The sequence below is a fragment of the Macrotis lagotis genome, chromosome 1, assembly GCF_037893015.1.
Source record: "Macrotis lagotis isolate mMagLag1 chromosome 1, bilby.v1.9.chrom.fasta, whole genome shotgun sequence".
In the NCBI taxonomy this organism is placed as follows: Eukaryota; Metazoa; Chordata; class Mammalia; order Peramelemorphia; family Peramelidae; genus Macrotis; species Macrotis lagotis.
Window position 1 is genome coordinate 248,862,405 of NC_133658.1, and position 13,264 is coordinate 248,875,668.

At 40.6% G+C, this 13,264-nt stretch overlaps 1 protein-coding gene across 3 annotated transcripts in view; it reads right to left on the reverse strand.

Moving 5' to 3' along the window:
* Positions 1 to 13,264, reverse strand: part of SLC13A3 (solute carrier family 13 member 3) — a 76,406-nt gene that overhangs the window by 21,793 nt on the left and 41,349 nt on the right. For all 3 annotated transcript variants that reach the window (XM_074210154.1, XM_074210153.1, XM_074210155.1), the window contains exons 4-8: positions 8,159 to 8,225; positions 5,504 to 5,689; positions 3,323 to 3,448; positions 1,958 to 2,053; positions 1,300 to 1,404 (exon numbers count right to left, since the gene is read on the reverse strand). In XM_074210154.1, coding sequence (XP_074066255.1) covers positions 1,300 to 1,404; positions 1,958 to 2,053; positions 3,323 to 3,448; positions 5,504 to 5,689; positions 8,159 to 8,225 — 580 coding nt within the window. The remainder of the gene's footprint in view (positions 1 to 1,299; positions 1,405 to 1,957; positions 2,054 to 3,322; positions 3,449 to 5,503; positions 5,690 to 8,158; positions 8,226 to 13,264) is intronic.

Below are 13,264 nucleotides of genomic sequence, written 5' to 3' on the forward strand. Positions count from 1 at the left end.
TAATAGATTTATCTGCCATAGTTCTACCTGTCATGGTCAGAGGGTTGAATATTTAAGAATTCAGTTCAGAAAAGACTTTGGAGTTGCACAAGTCATTCCAGAGAGAAGGAGATATTCTGAAACTTCAAGTGACTTCAGTAGGTCAATCTCTTCTACTTGGGAATGAAAGCATTGCTCTAAATTATATGCAAATGAGAATCAAGTCCTTAGTTTCTAAGGATTCTGTAGCAACTCCACAGCCTCAAGCCTTGAGGCAATAGTCATAGAATGCCCTGGATGGGTTTAGTATATGAGTTGGAAGAGCTGTTACAATATAGAATATAAAAGGTTAGAGCTAAAAAAAAAAAGCTCTAGGATAAAGGAGCATGTAATGTAAATAGGAAAATAATAATAATGTTGTTAAGTCATTTTGAGTCTTGTCTGATTGTGACCTCATTTGTTGGCAGAGGTATGGAGTGGTTTGCCATTCCTACTCCAGCTTGTTTTATCGTTGAGGAGACTAAGGCAAATGAGGTTAAATGATTTGCCCAGGATCACACATCTAAGTGTAGGAGGCCATATTTGACCTTAGGAAGATGGCACTTTCTGGCACTCTATCCATTGTGCCATCTAGTACCTACAATAATGATGGCAGCTAACATTTATATAGTGTTTTAAGTTTTGAAATGCATCTTACAAATATTGGGTCATTTGATCCTGTGATTCTTCCCATTTTTGTATTTGAGGAAACTGAGGCACAAGGTTAAGTAGTTTGTCCAGGGTCGCACAACCAGTGAGTCTTTAAGACTACATTTTAACTGGAGTCTTTCTGCCTCCAGATCCAGGGAAGGGAATTTCAGCATCATTTAGTACACCTGATACCACTGAAGAACAGAGAGGGAAATGATCTGCCAACAGAGAAAGTTGATGACTAGAATTTTCATGTGCTGATTCCTAGTCTAGTTCTCTTTCCATGATACCAGGATATCCTCAAAGTGAGGACTTTTTTTGTGTGACTTCACCCTGAATAGACACACTCTTTCACAGCCAAGAAGTTCCAAAAGTAAGGTACTGGGGTGGCTAGGTGGCGCAATGGATAGAGCACTGGCCCTGGAGTCAGGAGTATCTGAGTTCAAATCTGGCCTCAGACACTTAATAATTACCTAGCTGTGTGGCCTTGGGCAAGCCACTTAACCCCACTGCCTTGCAAAACTAAATCTTAAAAAAAAATAGGGTCCTCCTTCCTGTGTTAACCTTAGCCCAAGCCTCTAGAATCAGCCCAGACCCCATCCCAACAGATATCAGTGCCAGTCATCTCACCCAGGGGAAAACAGGCTCGCCCAGCCAGGGATGAACTTTGGGTCCCTGGAGAAGAGCAGAATGGCAAACAAACAGAAGAGGAAGAAGACAGCTTGTTCTGCAAACCTGTGGATTACACAAAACATGGTGATGAACAGTATCCCTGGCCCTGAAGGACTCTAACTAGATCAGGCTCAGTTTGGGTCCAGTTTAGGGAAGAGCTGGAAACTTTATTTTCCTAGGACTTCTGGAGCATCTAATATAGGAATAACTTATGGATTGTGATCCATCAATACCACTTGCTCTCTTTTCTCATCATGCCAATATTTTCTAAAACATACCCACCAAAAATCACATTGTCCATCCCCAAAAAGGAATTAATCTTGCCTAACAAGTGTCCAGTTTCCAGGGCACTTTGTAGGCACACACCAATGAGGTAGGGAGTAAAAATATCAGTATCCCTGTTTCACAGCTGGTGAAACTGAGACTCAGAGAAGTCCATCATTTCAGAGCTAGTTAGTGGAGGAAACAAGAGTAGGATCCTTCTTCTGACTTTAATCTAGTGTTCTTTTTCAAAGTGGTTAGGAAGAGAGCTCTATTCTTATTCAGTGCACTAGTCCTTTCTTCATCTGTAGACACCTTCTCCTTCGTCTATGTTATAGCCCACCTAGACCCTTACTTGATTGGGCCCAAATTTTGGTAATCTTCCTTTATCACAGCTCTGGCCCGAGCTTCAGCATCTGCTCGGATTTCTGATTTTTTGTTCCTCCAGCTCCTGTTGAAATAAAGCAGGATAAAGTTAGGAGTCTAGAAAAGCTGATCATATGTGTTGGAAAAGCAAGAAGTTGCCTGAATAGTGAGTACAATGGGCAAACTGTCATATAAAGAACTCCCTTTCTATATCCCCCAAATTTATCCTTTATTTACACAGTACCTGAATTTTCGCTATTATGTATCAATTTGACTTAAACAAAGAATCTGTTGAAGAGGAGTTTATAGATGTCTTTGGACTTTGGCATGATGTAGGTTTTCATGAATGAAGAAGGCTTCTTACACACTTATCTTGAAAAGTGGGTGCAACTCATAAGCAAAAGCAGTTCCTTGGTCTGAACATTTGATATCTATTGAGCCAATGAGGTATTATAGAATAGAGACCTTAGAACACAATGTCAAAACTAGGAAGTCATAGCAATGTAAAAAAAAATAATGGAACACTATTTTAAAACCAAAAACATCAGAGCTAGAAGGAACCTAAGAACGTAGATAGAGAAATGCCTTTTTTAGCTCATTCAATTCAACCAACTCATTTTAGAAATGAAGAAATTGTCATCAAGAGTAATGTGACTTGCCTAGGGTCACATAGTAAGTTAGGGGCAGAAATGGGATGAGAACCCTGGTCTCCTGACTTCAAGCCAGGGCTCCTTCTGTTATGTCCTATGCCATAAAAGGTCATTTTCTGGTGTTGTTTATTTATAAAATTCTTTTTGTTTTATCAACTCAGTAAGATAAGAATCAGCCTCATTTAACAAATGAAGATCTGAGGTTTTAAGAGAAGGAATTTGTCCAGGAACTCATAGATAAGAAATAGCAGAGACCCCAGTCTCACAAGCTTGTGTTCTTTCCACCTTATACCTTCCTGCCTCCCAATAGAATGTGTTTGATGGAAATATTTATATGATGCATTGAGTTTTATAAAGTGCTTTCCATGTCACTTCATTTAGATCTTCAACACAATGTTAAGAGTTAGATGCTCTTAGTATATCCATTTTACAAATCAGGAAATTAAGGCTCATTCTTACACAATTGTATAAGGTAGGTGCCTGAAGCTGTCTAGTCTGAGGGCTAGAAAGGGGCTCAAAGGTCATCTAGGACAACTCTTTTATTTTTAAAAATGAAGAAATCTGAGCACACAGAGACTCAGGAAACCTCAGAGAGCACACTCAGGAAAGAAGCAGCCTTGGTGGGATAGGAACTCAAGGCCTCTTCTCAAGAGCCAGGGTTTTCCTACTGTTCCACACACTATTTAATAAAGAAAACTCCATACCTTATGTCAATGCCGCCGTATAAGAAGGAGATCCACAGCCAGCCGGTGAGCAGGAAAAGCAGCATGAGGGGAAAGGCAAATACAAACCAGGACCCAAAGTTCACTACGTCACACTGTGGGAAAAAGCTTGAGGAAAGTGAGAAGAGAGAACTCTGTGAGGTCAGGGCAGTCAACTCAGGGGGAAAAAAGTGGGGATAGAGTAGGGAAGTTGAAGTTCCCCAAGGGCAGCTGAGAAGAAGATGCCCTGTTACTGTCCCCACCATCCTGCTCTCTTCATGGCAGAAATCTGAGAGTTCTGTCTCCTTCCAAGCTTATTCCACAGGGCCTAGACAACCCATTTTATATGGTGGGGCTTTAATCTGTCCTTGGTGCTTAAGTGTTTGGAGTCCTGGTGTTGTTTATAAAATTCTAGCTGTGTGACCCTGGGCAAATCACTGTCTGCCTCAGTTTCCTCAAGTGCAAAAAGGAAATAATAACAGCACCTAAGGTCAAATCACTGAACTAACTTCTGTCTACCTCATTTTCTTCAACTGTCAAAAGATGATAATAGCACCTACCTCCTAGGGTTGTCGTGGGATCAAATGAGACAATATTTGTAAAGAGATTAATATGTGTTATATAAATGCTAACTATTAATAATATTATTAAATTATAATATATATTATATTTTAATTATTATATTTTTCCTATATCTCTAAGGATTCCCAATATGAGTAAAAATAACCCATGGCATAAGAAAATTGCCAAGAAGTAAAGGATCTATTTGATCAATAACTGTATTTTTCTATTGAAATAAATTAATCTCTTATTTTGTGTCTTATGTATACATGCATGGCAAATGTTAGAATTAATTTTCTTTCATATTGATTAGGGATTATGGGAAGATCTGATGAAAGTCAAAAGGGATGAGAACCAAACTCTTGCCTGTAAATAATGACAAAAATACATCCATTAACTATCTTCCTCATTTCAGGTTTCATTTTCCTTAAAGGCAAAATGAGAAGCAAACTGACCACGCAAATTTCTACCAAATATGACCTGGGTTCAAATTCCAGTTTGGACAGTAGTTATTTAACTTAAGGGGAGTCCTTTTGTTTCTAGGAGTTCTCAGTTTCCCTTTCTATAGTGGGTTTGTACTAGATGCTCTGACCTCCATTACAGCTCTGAATCCTATGATTCTATTAATGTCACAGCACACTTGACAATTAATATGTTTCACACATATCTGTGACCTCATTTCTCCACATCAGGAAAGACTCCTTAGCTTCGAACACTTCCCTTAGTGGAACTGGTTGCCCTGGGAGGCAATGAGTAGTTCCTTTATCATTGGATGACCATTTGTTGAAGATGTTTTACAAAGAATTCTTATTCAGGTGAAGTTTTTGGACTATCATTCTTTGGGGGGGGTTGTTTGCAAGGCAATAGGTTTAAGTGACTTGCCCAAAGTCACACAGTTAGGTCCTCCTGACTTCAGGGTGGGTGCTCTATCCACTGTGCCATCTAGCTGTCCCTAGACTACAGTTCTTTGGGGTCTCTTTGTGCTCTGAAATTCAAAGATTCTATGATGCAACCTGTGAGGCAGGCAGAGCATGGATTATTAGCACCATTTTATAGATGAGGACACTGAAGTTCAGAGGAACATAGAAAGGGCAATTAACAAGTCTAGTCACCTGGGCAATAAGTATAGGACCATGGAAAATCAGAGTTGAAAAGAATCTCAGAGGGGATCTAGTCCAGCCTGAACCTGAAAAGGAATCCCAGAAAGTGATCACCAGTCTTTGCTTAAAAATGTCTGCTTCTGGGAAGCTCACTCCTCACTGAAGCAGCTCATTCCACTTTGGAATAGCTCTATTTATGAAGTCATTCCATTGAGCCAAAATCTGTCTCCAGAGACCTTTTCCCTTCCTTCCCACCATCCATTCCACCATGCCTCCAGTTCAGCTCTTTGGGGATGAGCAGAACAAAGTTTGTAGATAGATTTTTACCTATATCCTTTCAACCCCTGGTCCCATAGTTCTCTGGAGAAAATAATAGGAAGAGAGTCAAGAATATTCCTGGACAATTCTAACTTATCCCTTGCATTGAGATATTATTTTAAAAGTCCACCAAAGCTCTCAGTATGACCTGAGAGAAGGGAAAGACAAGAAATTTCAGAACTAGGCATGCATCCCTACCCTGTACCTCTTCAACTGGCCCAGCAGGATGAGGTTGGGGGCAGTGCCAGTGAGGGTAGCTGTGCCACCAATGCTGGCTGCATATGGGATGGAGATGAGAAAGCCTTTCCAGATGTTTCTTCGGTACTCTGCTTCCTTCTTTGTGGCAGTGGCCGTCTCTGGTGAAGCCTCCACTTCCTCTGGTAGGCCTTTGCTTTAAACATTGTCAAGTGAAAAACTGTTCAGAGCCCTTTTGGGGTGCTTGAGAACCCTGTTCACCTCTTTAGAAACCCAAAAAGCTATCTGAAATTTGTGTACCCAATCAGAATTCTGAAAATCCTTTCCAAGCCTTGAGAAGGGAAGGAGGGAGGAAGGTAAGGAAGGAAAGGCAGGTAGGAAAGTAGCAAAGGTGGGAAAGAGAGGGAAAGAGGAGAAAGAGAAGGATGGATAGAAAGAAAGAAGGAAGGAGAGAGGGAGGGAGGTAGGAAAAGAAGGAGGGAGGGAGAGAGAGGAAAGGAGGGAAGGACAGAGGAAGGAAGGAGGGAAGAAGGAAGGAAGGAAGGAAGGAAGGAAGGAAGGAAGGAAGGAAGGGAGGGAGGGAGGGAGGAAGGGAGGAAAGGAGGGAAGAAAATAGGGAAGGAAAGAAAGGAAAGGGAGAGGGGAGGAAAGGAAGGAGGGAGGAAGAAGGGGAGGAAGGAAGGAGGGAAGAAGGAAGGAAGAGAGGGAAGGAGGAAAGGAAGGAAGAAGGAAGGAAGGAAGGAAGGAGGAAGGAAGGAAGGAAGGAAGGAAGGAAGGAAGGAAGGAAGGAAGGAAGGAAAGGGAGGGAGGGAGGGAGGGAGGGAGGGAGGGAGGGAGGGAGGAGGGAGGAAGAAAGGCTAAAAACCAGTCCTGGGCTGGGGAAAAGGAGAGGTTCAGGCTTGAACCAGGAGAAGCACCTACCTTCACTAGGAGCAGAACCTAGAGAGAATCTATACTCTTTCCTACTTTTAGAGGAGAAGAGAGAGCAGCCGTGTCTTTGAAATTGTGTAAACTCTGTCTAGTGGTCTGGTCTCCTCAACATTTCTGGTGCTTATTCTCTCTCCTTACCATTTGCACTAAAACTCTCCCCACCCCCCCACCCCCAGCTCAGCCCTGGGTTATTACAATAACATTCCAATAACTCTCCCTGCCACCAATCTCTGCCCTCACAATCCATCCTACTCACAGCCCCTAAACTAATCCTCCTAATTCCCAGCTCTAATCAAGTCACTTCTCTCTGCTCAGATACCTTCAATGATTCCAAATTTCCCCTTGAATAACTCTCCACAAATATTACTAAGTACCAGGATCTGTAGATGTGGGAGATAAAATTATAAGGAACAAAAATATCTTTCCTCTCAAAGAGTTTTCATTCTTGCATTGAAGCCTAACTTTCAAGGTCCTGCACAGTTTGGGCCTTTCTAGCCTCTTCTTAACTTAATTTCTTAAACTTATTTCCTCTACACATCTTCGTGCTACATCTAATCAGTGTTCTCTGAACCCATCCTCCATGAACTGGAATTCCTTTGCTCCCTTTATTCTCTCTATGCCTCCCCTCCTGACCTAGTGTGCCCATTGAAAACTCATACATCCTTCAAGGTCCAATTAGAATCTCCTTCCCACACCCTCAAGTTTTCTTTTATTTCTCCCCAACTGGAAGTGATCTCTTCTACTCTGGAATTTTTGCAGTACTTTGGAGACACTCTCCTAAGCACTTACACCATTCTGTCTTGAATTATAGTTACTTAAGGCTCTACTTTCCCCTCACTCAGCTTTGGATAACTTGAGGGCTCACTTGGGATATTATTGATCCTCTCTCTGTAAACCTAGCATAAGGTTTTTGACAGAGAAAAACCTCTAGAAATATTTGCTAAATTGAATCTTTTCCTGGGAATTTATCTAGTCTGGGCTAGTGTTAACTTAAGGTTCTATTTAACCATGAATTCACTGCATACACTACATACACTACATACACCTCTTTTTGGGTCACAGTGTAATCATTTATAAAGTGAAGAAGTTTGATTAGACAATCTATAAAGCCACTTCCCGATACGACTTTCTATGTTCTAAGGTCCCTTCTAGCTCTAACTTCCAGATCCAATATTCTATGTTCCAGGTCCCTTCTAGATCCAACATTTCATGTGCTAAGGTCTCTTCTAGCTCTGATATTCTATGTTCTAAGGTCCCTCCCAGCTCTGACATTCTGTGTTCCAAGGTTCCTTCTAGCTCTGATATTTTATGTGCTGAGATCCTTTATAACTCTGATACTCTATGTACTAAGGTCCCTTCTATCTCTGAATTCCATGTTCTAAAATCCCTTCTAGCTCTGACATTCTATGTACTAAAGTCCCTTCCAAATCCAATATTCTATGTATTAAGGTTACTTCTAGCTCTAACATTCTATGTGCTAAGGTGCCTTCCATCTTTGACATTATGTATTCTAAGGCCCCCATCAAGCTCTATGTTCTAAGATACTTTCCAGCTCTGACATCCCATCATTCTATGATGGAATTTTAGATACCATGTCTGACTGGTGGAAGAAGGGAAGATTTAAAGGGCAAAAGAAGAGTTTTCTTTGTACCTATCAAATTAATCCCATTAGAGAACTATTTCTTGCATAAAAGAGCCACCCCTGACCCTAATGCAAGTTTAATCAAGAACTCACTCCTCTGTGCTGGCCAGAAACTGCATCTCAGTAGGGATGGTACATAAGCCATTTCTCTGGACAGCAACTGGAAAATAAAGAACAGATCATCTTTCAATCAGAGAAAGCAGTTTAATTATGAGAGACTGAACTGTCCTATCAGAGTTAGGACAATTTGCCCTCCCACTAAGGATTCAGATTGGTCCTATGCAAAATCAGTTAGAAGCACCTATCCTTCTACCTTACCTACCTGCTTAGAGTTAGAACTGGTCCTGGGCCAACAGCTATCTGCAAACTTACCCCAAAGTGTCCTACATATAAAGAGGAATCCAAAGTCATAGGAAATCTTTTCCTTCAGAGGATTGACTGGAAAAATTCTAGACCCAGGGGAATAGAGGATTAGCAAGGGAATTACCAGGCCTCAGTCCCATGTTCTTTTGGAAACAACAAAACTGTATTACTGGTTCAAACCCAACCTCCCAGAATGATCTCTAGGTCCTGATGATCAAAACCCACTTTCAAAAGGTCTGTCATTAATCGTTTGAATTTTAGGTTGGAGAAATTTCAATCTCTATTGCCATCTCCCAGGGGGATTTTTCAATTTTAGATTAAGGTATGTCTTGCAAAGGAATTTCTGACATAAACAAGAGGCATGCAGGGAACTTTTAGTGTGTCTGAGATCATAATGACTGGACTGCCATATATTCTATATATAGCTATAAACACAGTATGTCAAATAGAATGAATTCCTTGAAAGCATTCAATCGCACCTTTCATTCCCTGCTCCATTCCTTCTGAAAAGCAACTAGAAAGTCATCTACCTACACATGGGGTTGCTCTGAGAAAACAAAAAACTGTTAAAAACTTAAATCATGTAAATGTTGTTATCATTATTAATTATAATTAGAACCACTGAATATGATAGAAAATAGGAAATTTATCTTTGGAATTTATCACAGGAAAAATATCTTTGACCCCATTCTTTGACTCACTGAGTAGGTCAGCTAGCTCTCAGGAGTGGGAAGGGAAAGAGAAGGAAAGGAAAGAGGGCAAGATGAGGTTAGCTAAATTCCAGGGAAATTTGTCCACGTGGCAAGGGGAGAGAACAGTCCTGAGGTCACTGGCACAGGAGAGTTAATAACACACCTTGTGTGTCAGAAGTTACCTCTTCAGCTCTCCCACAGGGGAGAAGGAACTCTGCCCCTCTTCTTGTCCTGGGCCAGCAGGTCACCCAAGCATCCCGCCCTGGTAGCAGGTGGCACAAGGTCAACTGAGGTTCCTGTCCCTTGCATGGATCAGTCCACATCTCTACCTCTTAACCTCTTTACCTCTGGGTCAGGGAATTGCAGAATCTCAGAGATGGAAGGATTATATGATCCAACCTCTTTTCTGGGATAAGAATTCCCCATTATAGCAATTCTAGTTTCCACTAGGATTCTTCCTAGGTAATGATTGTATCTATTTAGTCTGTCCATTTCATTCTTGGTATAGCCCAAGCCTTAATTTTGGTTGCCCCATCACAGCATTTACTTAAGTTACATTTTTTAATCCACTAAAACCACTAATAAAACTGTTGTTTTTATGTGAAAAAGATCTAGGGGTGTTTACTTTAGTAAGAATTAATAATGTGACAAGACACACAAAAAGCTAGCATGTTTTTGAGGTTGATTTTTAGGAATTCAAATTTGGATCTTCACTTTAATTCCTAATAAGTTCATCTTTTTAAATTCATCCCACCATTCTAGCCAGTCAAGATAGATGTCTTTGGATCTAACATGCTAATGTTCTCTTTTTCATCTACAAATTTGATAAGCATGCCATGAAAAATGTTGAAAAGCAGAAGAACAAGAATAGATCCCTAGGTCACTCTACTAGAGATTTTCATCCAGTTTGAAAGGCTTTGGGTCCAGACATTCAACCAGATTCCTATTCACCTAGTTATTATACTATCATTGAGTCCCTATGTCTTCATATTCTCCACAGATATAGTATGAAATTCTGTCAAATGCATTACTGATATTTAAGTGTTATCTTTTTAGCATTCCTTTATCTACTAGTCTAATAACCTTGTCAAAAGAGGAAATGAGATCATTCTGACATACTTTTCTTATATTTTTAAATTTTTATTTTTGTGTTGATCTATTTCCAACTATATCCTGGCCCTTTCTGTATCTAGCAAATCATCCTCAAGACAAAGATTAAAAAAAAGAAAGAGAAAAATAATTGCATGAAACCAATTAATCTATTATTTTTTGTTTTGTTTTGTCCTTTACAAAGCAATGGAGTTAAGTGACTTGCCCAAGAACACACGGCTAGGTAATTATTAAGTGTCTGAGGCCAAATTTGAACTCAGGTCCTCCTGAATCCAGGGCTGGTGCTCTAGCTACTGCACCACCTAGCTGCACCCAATTGATCTATTTTTTTTTAAGTTTTTGCAAGGCAAATGGGGTTAAGTGGCTTGCCCAAGGCCACACAGCTAGGTAATTATTAAGTGTCTGAGACCAGATTTGAACCCAGGTACTCGGGGCAGCTAGGTGGCGCAGTGGCTAGAGCACCGGCCTTGGAGTCAGGAGTACCTGGGTTCAAGTGCGACCTTAGACACTTAATAATTACCTAGCTGTGTGGCCTTGGGCAAGCTGCTTAACCCCATTGTCTTGCAAAAAAAAATCTGAACCCAGGTACTCCTGACTCCAAGGCTGGTGCTTTATCCACTATGCCACCTAGCCGCCCCCAATTAATCTATTTTTTTAACCACAACTGACAGTCAGATATTTTTTTTCCTAAAGAAATCTTATCCAAAAATGTAGTGATCTGTGGTGCCCTTTTTTTAGGTTTTTTTTTTTTTTTTTTAGCAAGGCAACGGAGTTAAGTGGCCCACCCAAGGCCACACAGCTAGGCAATTAGCAAGTGTCTGAGGTCGGATCTGAACTCAGGCACTCCCAACTCCAGGACTGGGGCTCTATCCACTGTGCCACCCAGCCAGCCCTTGTGGTGCTCTTTCTAAGTGCTCACAAACTACCGTTTTAATACTGTGTCTGACTTGACTAGACATCAAATGCATCCATTTTATTGATTGATAGCCAACTATCTACCCTCTGCTATATAACCTGTCTCCCAAACTAGGATGAACTTTCCCTGATTACAGGAACCAGTATCTTTTTAATCTTTGTATCTCCATGGCAGGTGGAGGGGTGAGGCTGGGGGGGGGGGGTGTTGGAATTTTATGGGGGGAGGGTAAGGAACACCAAAAGAGGAACCAGGACCCTCTGGGCTCTAATTCCTGGGTATAGCCTGGCACAAATAGAGCATTTAAGAAATGAAGGGGAAGAAGCATTCACTGTCTACTATTTGCTAAGTATTGTGCAAATACTTTACAGCTATCATCTCATTTGATCCTCATAACAATACTGGAAGATAGGTACTATTATTATCTTCATTTTACAGCTGAGGAAATTGAGGTATGCAGAGTTTAAGTGAATTGCCCAGGGTCACATAGCTAGTGCTTGAGTCTGGATTTGAATTCAGGTCTTCCTGAATCCAGTCCAGGTCTCTATCCATCTGCCATCTAACTTCCTCATAATATATACGTATAAGGAATTGATTGACATGCTACTAACCACTAACCTTAGGAAAATAGCTTTTCTTTTATGAATCTTGATTTCCTCTACTTCAAACTGGGGGGATTGGATTAGATGATCTTTAAAGCCTCTTCTAGCTATACAAATGTAATTCTCTAATAAGTGCATAGTGACTTTTTTCAATGAATAACAGTACCCAGTTCTTCTGACTTGAGTTCAGACTGTTTTCCAAATGAGCTGCCTCTCTCTCATTTTAGGAATGCAGCCTCTATTTAATTCAATAATTCATTGAAGCACCTTACATGTATAGGGAGCAGTCTACATTTGGACCAAGAAAGGAATATTTAATTCCCTGAAATCTTACAATCACTGATATGTGGAGGAAAAGGGACTGGCGATCAGAGTAAAAATTTCTGATATCAGCAAGGTGAAGGCCATGGGATTGATTGGTACTTCATGAGGCCTGCTTCTTTTATGTCTAAGAATTCCCATTAGACTTAGAGAAAAGGGAATAGTGATAACAATCAAGTGTAAACTTAAGTCTACTTACCAGGGAGCCCTCTATTATTTGAGAAAAAAATGATGTAGTAGAGAGATTTCACCATTGGACTTGGAGTGAGGAGACCTGGTTTCAAGTTATAAGATGATACTTCCTAGTTTTATGACCTGGAAAAAGGCTTTCATCTATTTGATTTCCTGTTTCCCAACTTTAAAATGGGGATAACACTTGTACTTTACTTCAAAGGGCTGCTATTTGGAAAGCACTGCATTTTGTGAATATATATATACATATATATATATATATATAATGTATATAGAGATAATATGTATGTATATATACATTTATATGTATATGTGTATGTATATATTTCACTATAGAAATGTAGGCTGTTGTGATTCTCCTCAAAAAACTGGTTTTCAATTTAATTCAAGCAATTAGCAGGGGTCAGCCACGTATAAGGTGCCAATGGAAAACACAGGCACAGTAGAGAAGGGCAGCAATGGGTCACTAGGAATGGAAATGACTGTGGTGGAGACTCACTGAGTCTTTGTCACACTCTGCTGAGCAAGGAAGTATGTGGTTCTTTGTTGACAGCCAGAACCTGGAGATTCCTGGTCTTGCAAAAGGACCCTTCTCTGTTAACAAGTTGATCTGGGGCAAAGGTGTTGCCCTCTCTTAACCATTTACTCAGCCTCACATCTCTGCTTCTCCCCTTTGCCCCCAGGTTGGAGGGACCACGAGGAAAAAGGCAAGGTAGACAAAGTCTCTCAACCTTGTCTTCTCCCTGCATCCATAATGTTGCTAGTATGCAACTACTAATTTGGAGGCTAGTTAAGAGGATAGATTTCAGCCCCTACTAAAAAGAAAGAACTCTCTAACCCAATCTGTCCAGCAAGGAGTCCCTGATCTTGAATTGGGGGATGACATCTGTATTTTCATCATCCTTTACAGACCTTTTTCTGAGAAGGGGTCCACAGGCTTCACCACACACAGTCAAAGGGATTCATAACACAAACAAGGTGAAGAACCCTTGGGTCAGTGAATATC